At 30.7% G+C, this 24,463-nt stretch overlaps 1 protein-coding gene across 1 annotated transcript in view; it reads right to left on the minus strand.

Annotated features, from left to right (window-relative positions):
* Nucleotides 1-1,458: 1,458 nt before the first annotated feature.
* LOC119672176 (cysteine-rich motor neuron 1 protein) overlaps nucleotides 1,459-24,463 on the minus strand; it is a 60,911-nt gene continuing 37,906 nt past the window's right edge. Inside the window, exon 5 of the mRNA XM_038083170.1 lies at nucleotides 1,459-1,622. Within this exon, the coding sequence (XP_037939098.1) occupies nucleotides 1,604-1,622 (19 nt within the window). The 3' untranslated portion in view covers nucleotides 1,459-1,603. The remainder of the gene's footprint in view (nucleotides 1,623-24,463) is intronic.

The following is a 24,463-nucleotide window of genomic DNA, read 5'->3' on the forward strand; positions in this document are numbered from 1 at the left end:
GAATTTTTCAAGTCTCTGTAAATATGGATGATTAATTTTGCATAAAGAGGTGATCAATGAGTCAGAGTGGTCACACATCAACCAGAAAAAGATTGAATTTTCTGTATCCAGCGGTGGTTAAAGTATCTTTCAGTAACTCTGTACTGGGTTTCTGCGAATGGCAATCACAATTTTCTCAAGATCACGATCTTCTGAATTTACTTCATGCTATTGAAATATATTTGTTAGTTCAGGAAAATGTCAGATACTTTGCACTGTTTTTAAAATAGACTTACGTTGCCAGTGTCATGAACATTAAAGTGCGAACCTATATATCTATACAAATTACTATAATAATAATAAGAAGTAAATGAGGAAGACTAGAAATTTTTAGTAGATTTTTTATTTATAATATTTCCTTAATAAGACTATTTCGTTTTCAATCATTTCCTTGAATTACAATTACAATTACAATGGATTTCAACTTATATTCTGCATTTTCAGTTTCTGAATTTTATACAATTTTGGTTTTATATTTTATCAAATTATTTACACAATACAATAAATCTCATAATTTTATTTCGTTTGCTTAATCAAATGTTCCTGCGTGGTTTTGTGAGGACTTCATAGCCAAATGCAACAGATATCGATGAATGCGTCTTATATGGCAAATAGCAGCAAAATTCTAGCAGATTTGCACTATACATACGACTATAATGTATGTATATATATGTATGTATGTGATAGCTATGAGGTTGCAAATGTGATTATTGTTTTATCCTTTTCGGCTTCCTTACATCCGGTTGGTATGCAAAAGCTTTCTGTGATCATCCGAAGCAGTTTTAACTTAAAATTTTATTTATGAAAGGATTTGTTTGATATCAGTGTATTTTCTTCTATTTATTGTTATTATTATTTTAATTATGCAAATCTCAACTGTTTCGTTTTTTGCCCGAAAATTTATTTCTCTTCAGTTGATATTTTGGGTTAATTTCGTCTTTTGGCTCTTAAAAACTATTGTCAATTTTTTTTAAATAATTTTAATTTCTTTTTATATGCAAACAATTTTTGGTTTGTTTTTCGCTTCAAATTAGCTTAACTACACAAATAGAAAGTACACGTATGTATGTATATAAGTATATATATATAATCATTTATTAAATAAGTACATCTATATATATTTATATTAAGTTCATTATTGTATATTTAAATCTGCTTATATTTGCTTATGTATAACAATAGTATTGTTTAAATGTGTATACATTCATTTCCTTTAAAAATTATTGTATTTCATATATAGTTTGATTTTTCTATAATAGCGCTTTTACATAGTTTGGAGTTGAATCGAAAAATGTCTGCTTATAAGCCTAAGTTTAGTGGGAGTTGACCTTTGAAACACTTCAGCTTAACTTTGCTCATTTTTGAGAATTTTTTCAATCAACTTTGAAAATATAAATTTTTATTCAACAATAGATACAAAGTTTTAGGTAATTTATTTTAAAAATAATTTTTAGTCAAATAGCATTTACAATACAATTTATACAGGAGCTTTACCAAGCCGTTGGGAGCGGGTTTTGAAAACATTGAAGTTAGAGGGTTGAGTGCGCCTAGTGCATTGACTCTTTTAATGCGTGATGATCATACTGAAATAGAGAACATAATTTTTCTTATTAATTTTAAATAAATTCTAATATAAATTTTGAATTTTTTTATAAAAATATGTAATTTTATAAACAAATGCTAGCGAGAGTTTCATCAAATATAATACCCTAGCACATTTTTGAATAAAATTCACTATTTACAGTCACCAACACACAGAACATTTATACTGAAGTAACGTTAATACACAGACCATTAATACTGCTAACTCTACCTAAGACCGATGCTGATATTCCCGCCTATCGGTGACTAGAAAACTAAAAGATGCACCATGACATAGAAGACAAAAAAATCTAGTTGAAAATCAGTATTTATTTAGCACGTACGCCGTAATAAAATATGTACTATGAGAAATGTATATAAGCCCAAGAAGAAAATTAAATAAATCAGTACTATATAGCTACATACCCTTGATAACATCAACTTATATCAGAACAGTCTTCACTCAAATCGGAATATCGTTTAACGACTATCGTTCCAGGAATATCCCAGTTTCAAACTTTTTATAGACTTGTAGCTGTTCATATTCTAAATAATCACAGTAAACTGGATTATTATTTAAGTATATTGACAACATTAAAACTTGTAAAATAGAAAAAAGAAAATTAGATTCGAAGAAGAAGTTTCAGTTTTCTGAAAAAGAAAATAAGTAGACTCAATAAATAATTTTGAAATTTAAATATAGTCTCTGTGTTTTCAAATACGTTCAAATACAGAAACCCGCTATATATTGGTGACCCCGACGTGATTTGAAAACGCAACACAAGCATGCCGGTGACACATTCAGATGAGGAATCTGGATCCAGGTCATCACAATAAATTTTTCTGTGAATTAAGCAGCACAACTTACACCCACTTTGATACGGCGCGGCCGCCAACGAGGCATGAGGCCAGCCTACAGATCAAAGTTACTTTCTAAAGCTGACGACTTCCTCAAATCTCATCAACGCTCTCCACTCTCAATCACTTTGACACGGCGCGGCCGCCAACGAGGCATTCGGCCAGCCTGCACGTCAAAGTTTTTTAAATCCTGCCAGCAAACGACTGATGAAGAAGTTAAAAAGCTTCTCAACGGAGACTCCAGCTTGCAAATCAAGTCCTTTACCTTACCAAACTCTGATGTATCAGTGTATTGTGACATTTCTACCGGGAACGTTCGTCCGGTCTTGACGAAGCATTTTCGCAAAATCGCTTTTGACTCGATCCACAACCTTTGTCACTCAAATGGTAAAAGAACTCACAAATTATTAGCAGAAAAGTTCATTTGGCCTAATATGAAGAAAGATTGTGCTATTTGGGCCAAATCCTGCATTGCTTGTCAAAAAAGCAAAATTCACCGCCACAACAAGGTACCTATTCAGCAGTATCTACCTGCTTCGTCTCGTTTCGACCACGTCAACATGGACATTGTCGGACCACTACCATGCTGTAGAGGTTTTCGTTACTGTTTGACAATGATCGATCGTTTCTCACGCTGGTCTGAGGTTTGTCCATTGCAGGATATTTCTGCTGAAAATGTAGCTTTCGCATTCTATTCCACCTGGATTGCAAGATTTGGCGTTCCATTACGTGTAACCACAGATCAGGGACGACAATTTGAATGCTATTTGTTTAAAGAGCTGTCTAAGCTTCTTGGTATTCAGCACTTACGTACCACAGCTTATCACCCTGCTTCTAATGGAATTATTGAAAGATTTCACAGGTCTTTGAAAGCAGCCATTAAGTGTTATCAAAATGACAACTGGGTTGAAATATTACCTCTCATCCTTCTAGGATTTAGAGTTGTAGTGAAAGAAGATATTAACGCATGTCCTTCACAACTGGTTTATGGCGTTGGCTTACGTTTACCTGGGGAATTCATTTCAGAAGTTAATCGCGACGTCTCAAACCCTCAGGCAGAATTTGTAGCTAAACTAAAAAGATTTATGAACGACTTAAGACCTACTCAAACTGCTCATCATTCTAGTGGAAAGGTTTTTATTGAAAAAGATCTTTATTCCTCGGATCAGGTTTTCGTCAGAAATTCCATGATTTGTAAACCATTGCAGGCTCCATACGAAGGTCCATTCACTGTTCTTAAGCGTTTCGATAAATATTTTGTCGTGGATGTTAAGGGAAGGAAAGTGAATATCTCGGTGGATCGCCTCAAAGCAGCCTTCAGTGAACAATATTTTAAGGAACAAGAAGTTAAGCCTTTAGTCACTGACAAGAACGATCATAAGACATACACTTCGCGTTATGGTCGCAAGGTTTTTTTTCGGAAGGGGGAATAATGTAGCTGTTCATATTCTAAATAATCACAGTAAACTGGATTATTATTTAAGTATATTGACAACATTAAAACTTGTAAAATAGAAAAAAGAAAATTAGATTCGAAGAAGAAGTTTCAGTTTTCTGAAAAAGAAAATAAGTAGACTCAATAAATAATTTTGAAATTTAAATATAGTCTCTGTATTTCAATTACGTTAACGTACAGAAACCCGCTATAGACTGTTTATTCTCCTCAAAAAGAAAATTAAAATAATAATATAATTCTATCTAATGATAAAACAACAGTAATATCACCCCAAATTATTGCTGGAATAAAGCAGTTAAAATATTAAAAATATTATTTTTAATATTTATTGGTTTAGATAGCCAAACCTAGTTATGCAGGTTTTTGAAACCTTTATAGTCAAATCAATCAATATTCCTCTAATATGTAAAGAATAATAGAATTAAAATATTTTTTATCTAAGTATATACAATTTTCAGCAGCCCTTCTACGTGAATAAGAGATATTAGGGATAAAAGACGAAAACGACAATATTTGTGTTATATCAGAGCACTTAACATAAGTTGATTATTGATCACTTCATTAAAAAGTGAAATCACAGGAATTAACGAATATCAGTGTTAACTAAAAGCAATCATATTCAGTTAAAATTGTAAGTCCCGACCATATAATTAAAGACTGATTCATTGATACTAGACAAAATCTTGAGATGCTAATCGGGGAAACCAACCTTTCTTCTACGGTAATGCATGTTTAGTCTCTACAACTGCATAATTTTTGGAACCTTAGTAAATGGGCCTCAAAGTGTGATGTAGGTGTTAATCCCTTTAAGACTGAACTGTTACTGTTTACCAACAAATATAAAATTCCAGATTTTCCGCTGCCAAGATTAAATCGTCAAAGATTAACGGAATTGCTTACAACTCTAGAAAAGATAACGATTTACACCGACGGGTCTAAAATGGATGAGGGCGTTGGAGCCGGAATCTTTTCTACGGACCTAATGATCAGTAAATCATACCATCTTTCAGATTCCACCTCAATATTTCAGGCTGAAGTTTTTGCCATCCTTAGGGCAAGTGTTCTTGCTTAAAATATGGGCCTTCACGGAAAAGAGGTCTACATTCTAACTGACAGTCAGGCAGCTATTAAAGCTTTATCAGCAGTCTGTTTGTCATCGAGATTAGTAGAAGAATGTAAGAAATTTATCAGTAAACTAAGTGAGAAGTCCAAGGTTACTCTAGTCTGGGTTCCCGGGCATTCTAATATTGTAGAAAATGAGCGCGCTGACAAACTTGCTAAACTAGGCGCTTCTTCCACGAATACTCCTATTTCGATCCCTGCCCCTGTCAGCTACGGGCGTAGGCTGATTTATGATCATTTTTTGCGACAGGCAAATAGGAAGTGGACCCTTACTGCCTCAGCAGCCAAGGGCTACTTGGCTATTTATTCCAAATATAGAACCTCTGACTTAATTCGTAGAAACAAATCTGAGGTGTCTAGGCTAATATCTGTGTTTACGGGACACTGGTCCATAGAAAGACATGTAGCTAGAGTCGGCCTTCCCTGTGGTAGCTCTTGCAGTGCGTGTCTACCAGCTCTTGAAGATATGACACCAGAACACTTGATGTGTTTTTGTCCAGGTCAGGCCAGAACCAGGTTTAAGCTTCTGGGGGCCCCTTCTTCAACTCACTTAGCAATATCTCCAGCATTAGCATCAACCAGATTCTTACCTTTGTTAATGCCACTGGCTGGTTCTAGGTTGACCCTCTATCTACTACTATTACGAGGTTTTTAGTGGATTAAAAACGGCTTTCTCCTTTAGCTAATTGGGGAGGTTTCGTCCTCCCTCCACCACAACTAACTAACAACTGCATAATCTTTAGAATAATGAAAATTGTTAAAGCGGACGAAATAGGTATTATGTACGCAATCGGAGTAAAACACGCTATGTGCTCTTCTAATCTGCCTTGTAAACGAATAACTTCACTGGTTGTACTACAGGAATCTCCAGGATTCTGAGATGAGAATGTGGGTAGTTTTAATTCAGTAGGCATGTATGACTCAATGAGTCGTGCATGAACTGGATATGCAAATAGCATGGGCCATTTGTGTCTATAGAAGATTTTTCCCCCACGTTTAATACCAAAAAAGAGAAAAAATAAACAATCGTGTTAGTTAACTTAGGTAGTGGATGTAGGAACACGTTAGCAATACAGAATGATCTCTTTGTAATAATATTATTTAAAATTTGTGTCAACTATATCACATTTTGTAAGAGATAGTGCAAAAGTATTTACCATATTCATTGAAAATAAAAAGAAACATTCTCTTCAACTTTCGGACAATTTATTGCCCACTTCATTCTTCCAGATATTTTATTTTAAATTCGCTGAGTAAGAGTAGCGTATCATTGTTTTTCACTTACGCTTTCTGCAGTTTTTTTCAGTTACGTTTATTGTACCAACAAGGACCACAGTAGTGACCCATTAAACAATTTCCGAAACTCCATTTTATTTATTTTATGTAATCCAAAATATGTGAGAAGGAAAAAATAAACACGACGTTGGTTTAAATATTTTACAATTTTTACACGTGCAGGTGTTGCAGCAAAGATAATACAAATACCCCAGCTTTGGCTTAGTTGCCACTTGAGGAACGAGTGTGGCATGTTTCAGGCGAGTGTTCAGCACTCCCAGAAACTTCCTGCCGTCTTCTATCCTTTCGTAGTGCTGTTGCCTTTACCATTGTTGATTTTGCAAAATGTGCATATTTTTTGACTAAAAAAGCAAAACTTTAAAAATTTATTTATTATTTCGGACGATAAAAATTGTTTCCGACTTCGCTTTTTATTGAATTAACTGGGCGCGTTTATGGCACGAAGGACGACGGACGACGGATGTGCTGGGGAATGTAGTTATTGTGTCATTTAATTCGTGTTTATTTCGTGTTAAAATATTTTATTGTACATTTCCACACAACCGATTCACAGTTTATTTAATTAATGCAGAGGCAATAAAGGCCACTTTTTTGCATTTCTGATATCTCAATTTTGCTTATGTGTTTTTAATTAAATGCCATTTTGCAATTCATCGAGAATGTTTCGCAAAAACATATTTTTTGATATCTCAAACGTAATTTATTATAACTGATTTCCATTAACCTTGGCAGAAGAAATGACATCAATTTTGACACTGATCAAATATATTTGCCTGAAGAAGTTTAAAGTGGTAAGTGGTTCGTATTTTATTGCAGAGGCTCTAATGGCATGGACACACCCAAAGTATCCTTTTTGTGTGACGAACACTTCGTATTTGTGTGAGAGCTGACATTGAAGTGTTTAAATTTTGGCACATTTGCATGTAAATTTATATCCTCTTCCAAAATATTGACAGTCTATTAAAATTTATTACCAATTAATTAAGAAATCTGAGAAACGCACCCTCCGAGCAAAACTGACAATTCAATACTGTTATGCTGGAAGGGACTCTACTAGTTTCTGTGTAAAATGACTTTTCTTGTAAGCCACAAGTCCTTGAAATAACCATAAAATAATATGCTTAATTAATTGAATTTAGTTTATATAAAGAAATTACATCACATTATTCGAATATAAATACGAGTATCATACGGAAATTTGCATAAAATTTGAACTTTAGCATGAAAGACAGAAATTAATTAAATTTGAGTTTTCATTGTGAAATGGCTTGACGGCTCGATGACTTACTTGCCTCTTTTCCGAGTGATTGCAGTTTCATGGCATGGAAGGATTGTGGAAGGACTTCATTTTCATTTAGTTGAAAATTAATGTGTGCGTTTTAAGGAAGTTCATAAATTTTCTAATAAATGCGAAAAATTATAATTTTAACAACACTCGGAGCTTAATTCACAGCTTATTTTATTAGAAACTGAAAATGGGTTTCTTTCGTTACGAGTTGCTGGAACAATAACTTTAAGGTGTTAGTGATTAGTGAAACATAATTCTAGGCACATAAACGTGATATCTGTATATTTGCACATTGACTCCAAGTTGTGGTATGAGAGGATTTAAATCTGTTTTTTAATAGAAGTAGGAAGATGGTACATTGTAACCAATGAGTTACTTCGGACAATTTTTGGCTAGTAATAAGCCTAGCAATATTTCGTAATATAAGGAAACCATTACCGGTTCAACGACAAAGATGCTTAATAGTAATATTACTATAATAGTGACTGTATATATAGGTTAGGTAGGTCCATTATGATACCACATGAAAGGGATATTTCTATCAATATTATGCATCACTCAATTGTATTAGAGTTCAACAGTAACCTTAGGTATGTGCTCTAACACTGTAAAACTGTAAGCTCACAAGTATTTTGTCGAGTAGTCGAAAGAGCCGGACAATTACACAGCAGTATATATAGTACAAAGTACATAAATAATATATATAGTAACAGAAATATAATTTTTATATAATAATAGAATAATATAATAGTATAATGTGATAAAAGTAATATATCAGGTCTTTATGTATTTGTTTTACACTCTAGATTTCTTTGTTTTTTACTATATTATATATTAAATATTATATAAATAAAATATTGTTTTTTATCTATTAAATATTGTAAATATTTTTAAATATTTACCAATTTTTAAAAATTGATAAATATTGTCCTGGCTTCAAAAATTTGATTATCAAGACAAATTTAAATTATTGTGCTTAAAGTACCAAAATTATGGCGCAGATATTGCTATATAGATACCCTTTACCAGAGTTACATCTTCTTCTTGGATATAATATAACGCTTTCTTCCTTTTATAGTATGTTTTATAACAAATTACTACTATAAAATTTTTATGTCGTTGTGTGTAGAATTCCAATATTTGGAATTCTACTTCGTCACTTTTTATTTAGTAAGTTTTTATTTGAAATTCTTTTTTATTTTTGTCGCTTTTTGTTAATGTTAGCTGGTACTTTGGCTTTTTGTTTGTGTTGATTTATGTACTTCATATATACTTTGTTCATGATTCCATGTAAATATCATAGCAGAATTATGGAATTGTTTAATTATCCATAAATTATAATACAATAATTTATACGTATATAATAGGTTTATATAATCATATTAATCTATAAAGGGTTCAGTTCGCAATACAATTGCCAATCAAATTATAAAGCTGAGAGTTACTGCAAATCTGCTTTTGTAAAGCAAATATCTGCAATACTTAGTGAGGAATGCCTGAGCGCTAGATTCATTACACAAAATAGTGAATATACCTTTTGTGTTTCTTTTTTTACGTCTTCAAAACTTGATTAATATGATATAAGCCTCATTTATCTATTAAATAGGTGCCATGGGTTTATATATAAAAAAAAATATTTTTCCCAAAAACAAAAATCAGTCACGTATTTTATACAACATCAACCTATGTTTGAATAAAATAAAAATTTATGGCATATTTTTATAAATTATGGACAGATATTTAATTAAGAAAATGTTGTTAGTGGTTGAATATTATGTTATTGCCACCGAAATTAAAATTATATATTTCTCATTCAAAAAAAAAAAAAATTTTTATCAATACTTTAATTTTCTTAGTATTAACATTTGAATTAATTATATTAATACACAACGAGACTTTTAAGGGACAATTTATTTCAATATAATGTGAATTAAAAATTTACCACCTTGACAACATAGAACATTGGTATCTGATAAGCACTTTTTGATTCTCGGTTGGTTTAAATCAGTTACTCAATAATAATCGTGCTAATATATGATTGAAGAATAATTTGATTCAAATGTTAATATAGTATTTTATCACTTGTCTATGTATTGTTTTAAATCAAAAGTTTTGAAAAATATATTTGTATTCTCTCTTTTACAGACTGTACACACATATAGTAGAATATAAAAAATTCATTTAAAATTATCATATCATTATCATAATCATAGTGTCACAACATGGATTTAGAAAACTATTTAACTTTACGCAGAAAAGAAATTGATAGAAATTTTAAAAATCATTATACTTTTTAATGTACTTGACAATATAGCTTTTTTTTTTTTGTTTTTTTTTTTTTTTTTTTTTTTTTTTTTTTTTTTTTTTTTTTTTTTTTTTTTTTTTTTTTTTTTTCTTATTTTTTTTTGTTTTTTCTTATTTTTTTTTTGTTTTTTCTTCATTTTTTTCTTAATTTTTTTTTTTTTTTTTTTTTTTTTGTCGCTTCTTCCCTACGACAAAACTATTAATTTGAAACTGTAGTGTCAATAACTGAACCGTCTAAAGGAAGCAATCACCCTTTGGGGCTTTGGGTAATAGGAGAAGAAATGTGTTCCATCAAGACAACTCTAGGTCACATACATCGTTAATGACTTGCCAAAAGCTGTAGGAGTCAAGACCTGGCTTACCATGATTACCATTAATTACCATCTATTTTTGTTCATGACGAACAATTTTTCTGTTGCAAAACTACCTTCAAGAGAGGCTTGTTAAAATCAACTCAAAAATTTTAAATTTTTTGTTGATAGGGGCGAGGATTTTTATAAGAGAGGTGTAATGAAATTACCATCAAAATGGCAATAAGTTATTGAACAAAATGGTGCATATTTGACCGAAATCGAATCATTCTAACTAAGCCTTCAATTTTATGCAAAAATAATGGATTTATTTTTATTACACCTATTATTATAACATAGTATATTAAAGTATGATCGTCCCATTTGGCAGTAAGAGTTTAAAATACTTCATTTTGGTAGATGTGTATACCTGCAGTACTGTAGTAGATGAAAAAAAATTAATGAATATATCTCAATTGTATATTTTTCTAACATTTAATTCTTCAGAGAGGGTCTTGAGCGGCCATATACTGCAGAGGAAAAGCTTTAATTTTAAATCAACCTAGATATGCAAATTGCAATAAAATTTTTATAAGAAACTAATATTTAAATTAAAGTTGATTCAATTAAAAGTACCTGAATAGGATGTAAATTTTAAGTTTATTTTAGCAAAATATTTTGTTTTTAAACAATTACTTTAATTTAAAACACAAATAATTTATATTCAAAATTTAAAGAAAATTTAAAAAAAAATTGTGAATCCTAAAGGCAAAATAAAAAGTTTAATTGATTTAAATGCTTTTTACATGGATTTATGTTGTAGATTCCATTAAAATTTGTTAGAGCTTAGATACAATGGAAGTATATTTTTAATGTTTTAAATTTTTATTTTTTTTTTGTTTTGCTCCATGAAAACACATTGTGTGCGCTCCTGTGAAAATGAGAGATCCATTTTGTGTAGTGTATGGGAACCGTTGTTGTTGTCAACAAACAGAACCGAAATGGAAAAAAAATCGACGTGGATGACAAAACAAGCCCCTTCGAAAATAAACAAAAGACAACAAATTAAAACAAATAAACTTAAACTACAAAAACAGTAAAGCAAAGTTCGGATGAATTTTTTATTTTCGCACATTGACATAATTCCATGTTAGGGCAACTCACCCCAAAGTAACCACAGGACTTCAATAAAGGTTAGTAAAAACTTCTATTTTATTCAAGTAAAAGCATTACTTGGAATTGCCAATGGTAAGCATTGTGCGAAAATTTTCCTGAAGTACAAAAGACAATTAATTAAATAAAATTTTACCTATTTTAAAAATAAAAGTAGGCGAATTAAAAGAGAAATGAGTTTTTAGCTCATAGTACGATATTATTCTAGATAAGGAAAAGGAAGTAAAAATTTCTAAAGTATAAAAGCTTAAATTTCTGAAATCTCACATCTACAAATCCAAAGAACACAAAAACATGTTCAAGATATGGCCATCGGAACTGTGCCATGTTTTAGGATGGTACTTGGTAGTACATCACAGGAAGATGTTCTCTTTTTTTCTCAGTTGAGTATAGCGTTGAACACACTGTGTGAACTATTGCATTTGAACAGCTGGAATTCATAATTATTGCATATGTGGATGACATTGCTACCACCAAGTTTCCCAAGGTATTGCTTAATATTATTAATACTTCTCTTATCGTTGTGGAAAAAGAGAGTAATGTGTTTAGTTTTACCTTAAAAAAATGGACGTGATGCTTTTCACTAGATGATATAAAATCTTTACCCTTTCCTTATATTGGACAATTAACTCTTCATTTGGTTTACACTTTCATGGGTAAATACGTGGGTCTAATCCATGTCTCTCAATTTAGATGGAGAACCAACTTGACTGAAAAGACCTGTAAAGAAATGCGTGCTACTTATTACAGTGCTGTGCCGTTAAAGTCGGTAAATAGATGATAAAGTAAATAAATGATAAAGTCGGTAAATAGATGTTTTATTAAAATATTGCTTAAGCATCTTATTTTAAAAATCCACCCATTGCTGTATATTTCAGAAAGAAATAAGGTTAATTCATTATGCAGCAAACTAAGCACACACTATGCAGTTCTAAGTAACAAAATTTTACCCATTTTTCCCATTTTCCCTAGTGGACAGCTGCTATAAATTCTTTGTTAATTCTATATATTAACAGTTCGAGTATGTAGGGGTACTCTCAACGAATTGACTAGGCTTCTTTATGCTCAATTCAGATTGACACCTAAATCTATCTCGGATAATTTCAGAGCAGATGCGCTTGCCAAGGCTACATGGTGCAATAGCCTTGATATTGGTGTCCCGCTTGCAACGGCTTAGTTAACCATATAATGTAAATACCTGGAGACAACTAGAAAAGTTTACGTGAATGAAGACTCTTATCTGATCTGAAGACTTAATAGTTCTAAATTGGACAAGAAATGTACCAGTTAGTTGATTCAACAAAAGCGGAACCGACACTATATTATAGTATCACTGCCGATAGACGTTGGTACATTGATACACATTGGAAAGGCAAGAAATTAATTGTGATTTATGTTTTTACTTATATGTCATTTGCCATTTTTCTTTAGTAAAAGATCAAAACCTTTTGGGTCCCCATTTCTTACGATCCGAAGGGTTATTTTAATCACAGACCTAGCCTAATTGATATACGTATCAGGTTAGTTACGTCTTCCTTCAACAGGGAAATTGAGCCTGCTTTTTTGTTTGTGCTAACTATTTCATTCCTTGTGGAGATTTGTTAGGGAGATTTACTTTTTTGGAGATTTTTCTGACTTGGCGTATTGAAAATACTTATGCATGGTATCACAACGGGCAAATATTTGAACTCAAGTAGGCTTTGGTGCAAAAAGTCACCACTATTACCCAACCTTACCTAACTTATGTCAGTTACATAAGTAGATTTGTCTTTAAAAAATCTTTTGGTGAGCGGAAGTAAGTAGTTTGATTAAGTTACACGCAATGTGTGTAAACACTTATATGCTCGAAGTGAATAACCCCATTCCTTGCTTTTAAGGTAACATGTTAAAGAGGTATCCTCTTGAATAAGTAATGATAATAAACAGTTTTTATGCTTACCTATGCAAATATACTTTGTACGCACTTACTGAACACACATAGTTTGCAACACGTAAATATTAACATAATAAAATATTCAATGCCGAGGTAACACAAGGCAATGAAAACTTTATAGAGCATTTTTATTTTCTTCAGTGGTTTTTTCTTTTTCTTATAAAAACATACTAATCTTTGCAATGTAGAAATTTAATTTGTGATATACTAAATATTTTAAATAAATGTTACTTTAAATTGAACTATAACAAACGTAGTAATAATGATTTCTTTCGATGTAAATGTCAAGGGACATCAAGGATAAGAATATATGCAAAAGATATATTATGTTTTCAATACTGCATTGAGATACTGAGTTGCAATTAAATCAAGTACAAAATTCCAATCAAATTCCTTTCACCTGTGCCACTTTTGAAATCCATTCCCCTCGAGTTGGTGTTAATCGATCGATAAAGTGGTTCATTACTTTTTCATATTCTGCACCACCATTTCTGAATTCGTTGTTCACTCCAACTATTTTATTTGAACTCTTTTTCGTATTGTGGAATTTACATTATTTAAATAACAAAAAAATATTTTTATGATTTCAATTTATGATTTAACATTCTGTAGTTGTTGATATTTATTTCAAGTTGGGATAGCATCTTAATTCATTTGTGTGTGTATAGACTAAGTGTCTGTAGATTTTTAATTTTTTTTTGTGGGAATATTGCAAGATGTTAACTGACAGTTGAGCCAGTAGTGATTCAGGTTGGCAACGATTCAGAAAAGAGAGAGAGAAGTATAGTCTAGGATGAAGATATATGGTAAAGGAAGGAAGGGGTAGGAAGAGAATAGAATATCTATTGATGCTGTTAAAAATTTATAAAACAAGGGTCTATTACTTGTGTATACTTATTACATATTCCTAAGCTCAGGATACATAGATCTCTCTACAAGTTTATAGGTCGATGTACCTAACTTTTTACGTACTTGAAATTGGTGCCACTAAAACTGTTTAAGTGTAGTAATGGGAGTAGTGTAGTATAGTCATTTGTTATGCTACGCAGCTATAACATATGTCCTACAAGCTACGTTTGGCTAAACTAAAAACTTTTAAAATTTAACTCTCAAAAAAACAATTTTGTTAATTGGTTTCAAATTTCATGTAACAGTTTATGTTCTCATTCATTGTCATATTCTGTTTTAAATGAAACAACGAAAATAATTTGATTGTTAAAATTACCAATAGTGAAACGCTGTAGAAACGCAACGAAATCGATTCTATTTTATTACGGACGATGAAAAATAGATGGAATACGAGTTGCTGTCTTCCAACTATTTGTTGGGACTAAAACGTAATTGTATTTTATAAGCTGCTCCTGCTTAGTGCAACGCATAACTCGGGCCACTACCGCTCATAACTCGATCGTTCCTTTTAGTTCCTTTAGCGAATTCTGTTTCACCGATTCAATCGACTCAAAACGCGTACCACGAAGGGGCAATTTGAGTTTCGGGAACAGGAAAAAGTCGCACGGATCCAGATCTGGCGAATATGGTGCCTGAGCGATGACAGTGGTGCCGTGTTTGGTCAAAAAATCGCGTACAACAAGAGCCGTGTGCGATGAAGCATTGTCGTGGTGAAGAATCCAATAGTTGGTTTTCCACAAATCTAGTTTTTTGTTACGGATGGACTCACGCAAAACGCCGTGGTAATATTCTTTATTGATGGTATGACCCTCTGGCAAAAATTCGTAATGAAAAACACCGCGGTAGTAAAAAAAAACAGTGAGCATAATTTTAATTTTCGAGCGACTCTTGCGCTGTTTTTTGGGTTTTGGCTCGTTTTCGAAGTGCCATTCGCTCGATTGTTGACTAGTTTCGACGTCATACTCATTAACCTATGTCTCATCACCTGTAATGATGCGTTTCATTAATGTAGAGTCGTTTCCTTGCTCAAACATCATTTTTTCACACACGTTCTTTCGGTATTCTTTTTGCTAAAAATCAAGGTGTTTCGGTACAAGTCGAGCTGTAACACATCTCATGCCCAATATATTATGTAGAATGTGGTGAACGGATCCATTTAAGGTGTTTAACTCCCTTTCAGTCATACGACGATCTTCCAGTTTTCTTCTGTATTTGAGGTTGATGGACGTCCAGAATGAGGCAAATCTTCGATCACTTTGCGACCCTCTTTGAATGATTTATACCACTAGTATGCCTGTGTTCGAGACATATAAGAGTCCCCGTAAGCTTTCTGCACCATTTTCAATGCTTCAACACATGAAATTTCGTTCAAAACATAAAATTTCAAACAAACTCGTTATTCATTTGAATTTTCCATAATAAAAATCGCTAAATGCACTTGAGGTGGTCTACATACATTAACAGCTGCTGTAAACAAACTAATTGAGAGATGCCGCTCAAATTTGTACCATATGTCAAGAAAAAGTGTACCAATATAACAAAAAATTTTAGAAAAAGGTTAATATAAGGAGTAATTAATAAAATCCGAGTACTTTTTGAGCAGAAGGTATATACAAATAAATTGAATGGTACAATGAATTAAAACAGAATGCATTTTTGACAAGTTCGATTACTTCCACTTCAAAATTGTAAGTCTCGAAAAATTGTAAGTGTCGGTCTATATTTAGAGAGGTGTAACTAGCATTGAAGAATTAACAAAAATTTTACTGAATTGATTGGATTGTTCTAGGTGACCATAAAGGTGCTTTTAAAATTGTAAAATATTCACCACCAGGTCATTGGAATGGCCATAATTTATTAGTTTTTATATATAATTTATGGACTATGGACTAATTTCTTGTTTTTAAAACAATATTAGTTGTATTTTAAGAGCAATATATTTAAATAAATAAACTTTAATTACAATACATAAAGTAGTTAAAAAGGATAGTAATTCTTTAAGATTATCAAATTCAATATTTCATATATTTTAAGGTGATATTTCTGGTTGTTTCTTACAGTTTGTTGCTCTATTTTCCTTTTCGAAAATGGTTTCCCAAAACAATAACGCGTGGATTTGTGAATTTCCAAAGAATTATCAAAACTTTTATCCTTTTATAAATTATTCCATGATATTCTAACAGTATATGTAAAGGACGAAGTACGTATTAGCAAGAAAGTACTCTCACTACAATTATCCATTTAAATAATAAAATACTTTTATGAGTTTACGAACTTCTTAGTTGAGTTTCCTCGAACAGACCACCAAATTGACGACGCAGTAATAAAACCGCAGGCAATGTAGGAATTGCTTTAAAGCCTCATGACCCACTAAAATGCTAAACTACTTTTTGTTGAACTACTTGGCCTTCGGCGGCAAATGACTTCCTGTTGCGTTTTAATGCTTCCTTAGAAAAGTTAAGTTTTTTATTTATTTATAAACACTCACACCCAATGCTATCGGAATGCAGTGAAAACCGAAAGTATCGATTAGAACGATTATTATGGCTTTTAGTTTGAATATTTTTGGGTCAAGTGAGATTTATTGTGCGGCTTAGCCAAAATCGTTTTGTTCTATTTGGCAGACGTATTTTGCATGTTATGAAAACGTTTAAACGTACTTTTGGTAAGTGAATGGGAAACGTTTTAGCTCAAGCAATTTGAGTGCTTATTTAAGACTTAAAATGTACATAAATTTAGTGGTGCTGGTAGGTCTGGAAGGTCGTATAATTTTTAAAACGAAATAGAAATTATTATAGTTTTTACAAAGTTAAGGAATTTTAAGTGGAAATTATACAATATATTATGTTTATTATATATTGTTGAAAAGCTTTCTGTGGGAATTATTATATATAGTTTGCACATTATTCAAAAGTTTAAATATAACTCTCAAAATCAAAGAATTTTAACTGGAAATTATACAATATATTATGTTTACTACATATTGTTGCATATAGGTATATAGTTTGCACATCCTTCATATATTGTAAATTGTTTAAGACTTTAAATAAAGCTCTCAAAATCATTCATAATCATTATACATTCTTTAAGAATTTTAAAGTAGTTCCTTTTGGAATATCTGATCATATTTCTTAGTAATGAAAGTCTAGCCATTTTGTTTTTGGTTCATCGAGTTTAGTCTATCAAGAATGTATTTTTACTGCAGAGTTGATGCAGTTGACAACTTAATTTAATAAAATATTTAATTTATTTTAAATTAAATTGGTATCAACCTCACTATATTGTATTTCACTCCGCTAAATACGTGTTTTTTTTGTGTAACAAAATTCTTTTATAAATTTTCTTTTTTTTAAAATTTTTTCTGTATTTTGTAAATTTAAATTTATTTAATAGTATTTCACAGGAATTAAATATAAAAAGATTTAATTTTTCAAATTAAAACTCAAAATAGATTCATTTTATAGTAATCAGTACATTTTTGTTTATAATTGCTTCGAGCAATTTTTATACATGCAAGTTCTTTCAAATTAAAGATAATATTTTACAACTGTGAGTTTAAGGCAGTGAGTTTAAAATTTCCGGTCTCAATAAAATAAATTTCCATTATCCGCATTTTTAAATCCCGAAGTTCTTTTTAAAATGTATCCGCAAAGGAAAAATAATTTCTTAAATTTAAACTTTAAATGTGGTGCCATAAAAAGTGATTGCATGTGAAACTTCTCTCCAGTTTGGTAATTCGGTTTTTCGAAATTTAAACAGTTCTTCTGAAAGTATTTGAGTAGCAGATAAGTAAACATTGTTAGCAAATAAAAGTTAAAGACAAACATTCTAAGATAAAAGTAGGAGCAACTTTTTTCTTCTTTGAACCACAAAGTTTGCTCGGAGTTTTTATTGTCAATGCGTTGGGTTTGTTTGGCTTTGTATACTCGTACTTACTAGTTGCAACTATTGACAGAAAATATAATAATCAAGAAGATACTTTTGAATGGCAAACAAACACATTCTCTACGCAAACAGATCGGCAGACGACAACAAGGAAGCTCCTGTGGCAGCTGGCGGTTTTCGAACCCGCCACACTCCAAGCCAAAAAACGTCGACACATGAGAAACCGAACTTTTTCAATTTTACAAAATAAATTTTTGGGTCGCACATGAAGAAGCGAACTTGAGAAATATTTCCGCTTCTTCTATTTTCTCTTCGATTTTGTTTTTGGTGCTGTTGTTGCATAAATAAACAACAACAACAATATATAGAAATAATAGATACAATAATAATAATTGAAAGTTCATTGAAAACAAACAAAATATTTGTGGAATTGTGGAAAAGTTGAAAAACTGAGTTTGGGAAGATGAAAGACGTAACTTAGTGAAACACATTTCATTTTGTCTGAAAAATTTTTTTTGTTTTTTCTGGTATAAAATAAATTGCATTAATGTATCTATAAAAAAGTTTAAACTACTTAAATTAATTAAAAATTATTTCTGGCAACACAAAAAAGAATTTCATTTCACAAATAAATATTTGTTTTGTCTGCAGGATTATCACAACATATGAACCTTAAAACGGAATCCAACGATGTTTTTTATTTACTCCAGCCACTTGCAGTCCAGAAAATTGTAAGTGGACTATTAAATCAATAAATGATTTAAAAAACTATTGGCAATAAATATTTGATGACATTCTAAACAACTTTATAGTTCGCTTAATAAACTAAAATCAATCAAATTACTATTTATATACATTTTATTTGGAAATCAATTTCATATGAAAGGGAGAGAGGGAGAGGGTGAGAGAGATAGGGAGAGAGGGACAAAGTGAGATGAATGGATAGAGAGAGAGAGGGACAGAAGGAGAGAGAGAGAGAGAGGGGCAGAGAGATAGAGAAAGAGGGAAAGAGAGAGAGAGAGACAGAGACGGACAGAGAGAGAGAAACAGAGAGAAGAGAGAGAGAGGGACAGTGAGAAGAGAGAGAGAGGAACAGTGAGAAAAGGACACGGTCAAAAAGAGAGAGAGACAGGGATGAATAGTGATTAAAAGCAAGAATAAACAAAAGTATAGGATAGAATTTGTTAAAGATATTAGATATTATAAGTTAACATTTATTAAAAAAAATCTAAAGAAGCTATTTTTAAGGGAACAACAAAATTAAAATAAATTCACCTATTAAAAGTGTAATAATAGTAATTTGGTTGGTATTGGTGTGTGTGATCCATAGATGCCTCACATTACTATCAAATATTTGTCATCTTAATACATGATTCCTCGTCGAAAACTCCAAATAAACTAGATCCGGTTAGTATAAGTTTTTGTACTTTGAGAGATATTTTCTTTTTATCTAATGAAAGACATGCCAGTCTAGCAGGCTGCTTACCTAAAAAATCTAAGCCTGCTGTTAGGTAAGTCAGTGCAGTCTCAGAAAAAGAATGTGCTTGTCTCTCATTCATCCAAGTTCCAACAACTTTTGCAATAAATGTTGAATAAGAAACGCTGTTAAGTCCTAAATACTAGTAATTAGTACCCTTACTGTTATGCGATTATCATAACAGTATGAGTTCGGTACCATTTAATAAGCTTCCTTAACCTAATCTTATTATATGAAGGCTAGATTGATCAGTAATTTTATATATAGTTAGAGCCTTCAAACTATTTTCCGGTAGCTGCAAAAAATAGTAGAAGATGTCTTTCTAAATGGTGTCTAGAAACACATATACTGCTACTCTCAGCAAAACAAACACAGAGTTGGTAAGGCATGTTAAACTGTTTGGTTCATAATTCTCTTCATTCTCATATGAGAGTATAGTCTGTGAGTTGATTTAACCCGCCGAATTATGCGCTACAAATCTTTTTTTTTTTGTTTTAGTAATAATAGATTGAAGTGCTTTGATGGACGCTTTGCAGTCTATGAAAAAGACAACTTCACATCTATCTTTAATGTGGTTTGCGATAAACTAACACGTCTTCCCAATTGCAAAGATTTCCTCCTGAAAAACACGTGCCTTGCTTCATAAATCAGTCGAAAAGAGTAATTTATATCTATTAACTATTAACTAACATTTTTGTGAGGTATAATTACTTATACATATATAAGATGATAGTGGCAGAAGTTAAAAATTTATAAGAACAAGGAAGGCATATAATGTAGTTTAGATACAATGTTCTTTTGAATCTAGTTAGAGCACTTATATAATTTTTAAAAAGTCACTAGCATTTAGTTATTTTAAGTAAATTTGTCAGGGAATTTAGAGTAAAAAATGCTCAGCTGTTATTTAGTGAAGGCCAATTGCAAACAATAATTCATCAAAAAATTTAATACTCCAATGTTGGTCGGTATAAATAGAAATTCGAAATAAAGTTCTTTTAGGACGATTATGCTACTCACAACAGTCGTATTCATAAAGCGGAATAATCCAGAATAGTTGAAATGTAAGCATAAAAATCTATATATAGATTAAATATTTAAGAGATACTTCCTTCTGAACTTAAAACACCAACTGTTCGTGGTAGGTGATCATTTGATGTAGAAGAATAGGAACACTCATTAGTAACGTAACGATGTAACATCGGCTTTGCTTTTATATAGAACAAAATGTTTGCTAAAGATTATAAAAAACCCCATAAAAATAATTTTTGTTAAAGACACATATACTTGAATATACATGTATTCAGATAAACATATACATATACTTTTTATTCTACATAAAATAAATCTTTCTATGAAGTAATTAATTAAAAATAATTAAAGTTAAAAGGGACTTGAATGAAGGTTTAAAGCTTTTTAGTGTTAACCTTTTTATATGAAACAATGTTTTTAAAAATAAAAACTATAATCTTTTACGAAATCTCCACATGACCTTTAAGTGTTGATATTAAGCATTTCGTAACTTTTTTAATGAGGTTTGTATGCCAAAAAGTAACTACCGCTTCGTCTCAAACTACAAACTTAAGAAGGAAAACTTCTTTCCAGGTAAATAAATCGAAATACTTAATTTAAAACTTCAGTGCAAATAAAGTGCTCTGGCTTTTATGTTGATATTGTTGAGAAAATGAAGAACTTTGCGTGAATCAAGGGTTTTTCTTCACCGCCAATTTAAATTTCTTTATCAAGACTTTGGTATTTTTACTGAAATTTCTGGGAAATTGTGAAAGTTTGTCTAATGTATGAGTTATTAAGCAAATTCTAAAGTTTTTGTTGCCCTATTATTCTCGTTTGATATCACATTTTACTGTGATTTTTTCCTTTATTTCTGCACATATCCTTGACCTTCATTCTAAGAGGAGTACACATTTAAGCAGAAGTGAACAGTAAAGTGCGAGTATGTTACAAACTCGTTTATTTTCCGAGTTTACTCTTACTTTTGTGTACTTCCAAGAAAAATAAACAAAAATTCTGTTTATCCTAATTTCCTTTCTTATCCTTAATGTTACTATTGCGTTGCCTTTTAATCTCAAGTAGCAAAACTACAGCGAAAAGTGCCATAACAAAAGTCAAATGTATTCCTCAAAGCACATACAAATGTGAATTTCATGTGCGGAGGGTATTGTCAAAAGTGCGTTTATGTTCTTAAGCTTTTTTACAGGGTGCTACTACGTACATTTTACGTTGTTATGTGCATATTACATTTTAAAAACACATGTCTTATATACCATAGAAGTGTATTTTAGTTCTATATATTAAGTATTTTTTAATTGATTTTAGTGTTTGCTAAGGACCATATTATGCACACACTCATAGTCATGGCAAATGTAAAATTTTTATTTTTTAGAACCTTAATTAAGATATTTGGAGCAATAGAGTAAAATTCGACTAAACTTTGATCACTACTAAAAGTCGAAATATGCATTTTTTAAGGCCAAGTTGGAGTAAATGCGTACTTATCAACAAAAAATATATTATCATATATATACAACTGAAGCACAACTGAAAATAAGTTATAATAGTCATATCATAAAATTAAGAAATGAAATTTGACTGCCTGCTTAACATGCACCAAAAATAATATAATAATAATAATAATATGCACCAAAAAGAACGAAAAATTTCTTGCCCCTTTGCCAAATGACTGTGGTAAGTAATAATAATAAATTAATAAAAGATGGAGAAAATTGAACGAAGCGACATAATTAATGTATATTATTAAGCAATATTATTATTATTGTTTTGAATTAATTATAATAATTAATTCAAAACAATAATAAATAAAATAAATATAATAACTAAGTACATTGGATCATATATTCTCAACACATGAACCCTTTGTTTGGTACTATTCCCTCATCCTAAATTTATTATCAACCTTTTTTTACTGCTTATTATTAACTTTTGTTCTTTAAAATTTATAATATATAATATATGAATATAAATGATTTTAATTAAAATAAAATGAAAAATATATAAAATAAGTTTTACTTTTTCTGTAGATACCCATGCAAAAAAATTTTTGATTTATAATTGTCATTCTCTTTATTTTCATTATCTCATCGTAATATGTATTGTTTGTACAATTCAGATTTGACAAACAACCATATACTGTTCATTGGAATTGTATAATTTTTTCTATTCCTCTCAGTAAAAAATTCAATTTGGAGTAGTCAAAACTGCAACACTTTTTAAGTTAATAGTTTGTATTAAAATATATTAAAATATTTCTAAGAAGGTAATGTACAGTTATAGTTATATTACATATTTCATTTATTAGAGGACTTTATTTAGTAGTTTATTTATTTAGTAGTTATTCATGTTCAAATTTCATTTGCCAGCATTCACATAAGAGCTATGAGAAAAATGTTATATCCTATAAATAGCAGTCAAAGCAAGAAATAGATGGATGTACCTTTCTAGCTATACGAATCTAACTCATCATCAGATCATGAGAGGAACGATAAGTTATAAAAATTGAGTTCTTAACAAAACTACTAGAGAAAGAGTCCAATATCTTAAATATCTGGAATACCATTCATAGAACACAGGGATTTTTCTAAAAAATATAAAATGTCAAATAAAAATAGCACATACCGATTTGTTTATATTTCAAAAGGTATGTAATCTGTATTGTAAAATGCTTTCCAATAAAAAGCTAGAGTTTAAAAATAACAGATATCACTAATATGGAATTACTAGAATTGTGAATCTTTGTTAGAATTTTAAAAATACAGTGAACACCCATGTCTTATCAAGGTTTCGAAAAATAAATTGCGATTAAAAGCTTTCAATGTCCAAGAAGAATATGATATATCAAAGGACGTGAAAACGTTTTATTTAGAATATAGCACACGAAATGATAAATGTGATAATTGATTAATCAAGAAAAAATCGAATTGAAACACGGTATTGACCGGAAACAATTTAAGTGGCTTCACAATATCTAACATAGGACCAAAATGCAATATACGGAGAATTTAAAAAAAAATATTGAATATACGTATGGTCCGTAATTCATTTAGTAAAGTAAATTAAGAAAAAGGCGATAGTAATGTGTTTAACACAAAATAAATTATATACATGATCTTCGACATTGGTCAAATGCATACGTCTGACAATATTCATGGGGGCTTATGGACATTTATCCGCAACCTTATTATATGGATATGAAATTATTGTAGTTAAAAAATGCTCATCTGTAAATATGTCACAGATTCCTAGGTAAGAGCTTTAGTGCAGAGATGCCGAAGCTGTCGCATCCGTGTGTACTGAAACGAATTATGTATTAAAAAAGATTTATTGCAATTAGTGATATGGAAATTGAAGATATTAAAATCTGTTAACGCAGAAACTTTTTTTTTGCTCATGAATGTGAATAAAAATACTTTTAAAAGAATTAAGATTGTTTTGAGTTCGGATTATCAAAGGTTTTGGTTATGATTATACTTATATTCACATTTTCTAATTACAATTCTCATTAACTTTGACTAAAGTCAAAGTCAATTGTTTAATACGAGGCTGGATATTACAACAACAAGTGTTATAGAGAATTTATAAAATTACATATGAAAGTGGAAATATTTTGAGAAGTCTGACCTTATGTTAAGGGATATATTATATGAAAGTATAAAACGAATTTTAACCTATATTCGAATAAAAGAAAACAATTAATTGATGGTGTTGTGTTGTAATATTATATTTCATAGAAATCCCTTCCTATTTTTATATTGGGAAGTATTGTTTGCATCATGCAACCAGTGTGGATAAATAGAGTTTTAATGAAAAGTTAAGATAT

The sequence above is a fragment of the Teleopsis dalmanni genome, chromosome 1 (genome assembly GCF_002237135.1).
Source record: "Teleopsis dalmanni isolate 2A chromosome 1, ASM223713v2, whole genome shotgun sequence".
Taxonomy (NCBI): domain Eukaryota; kingdom Metazoa; phylum Arthropoda; class Insecta; order Diptera; family Diopsidae; genus Teleopsis; species Teleopsis dalmanni.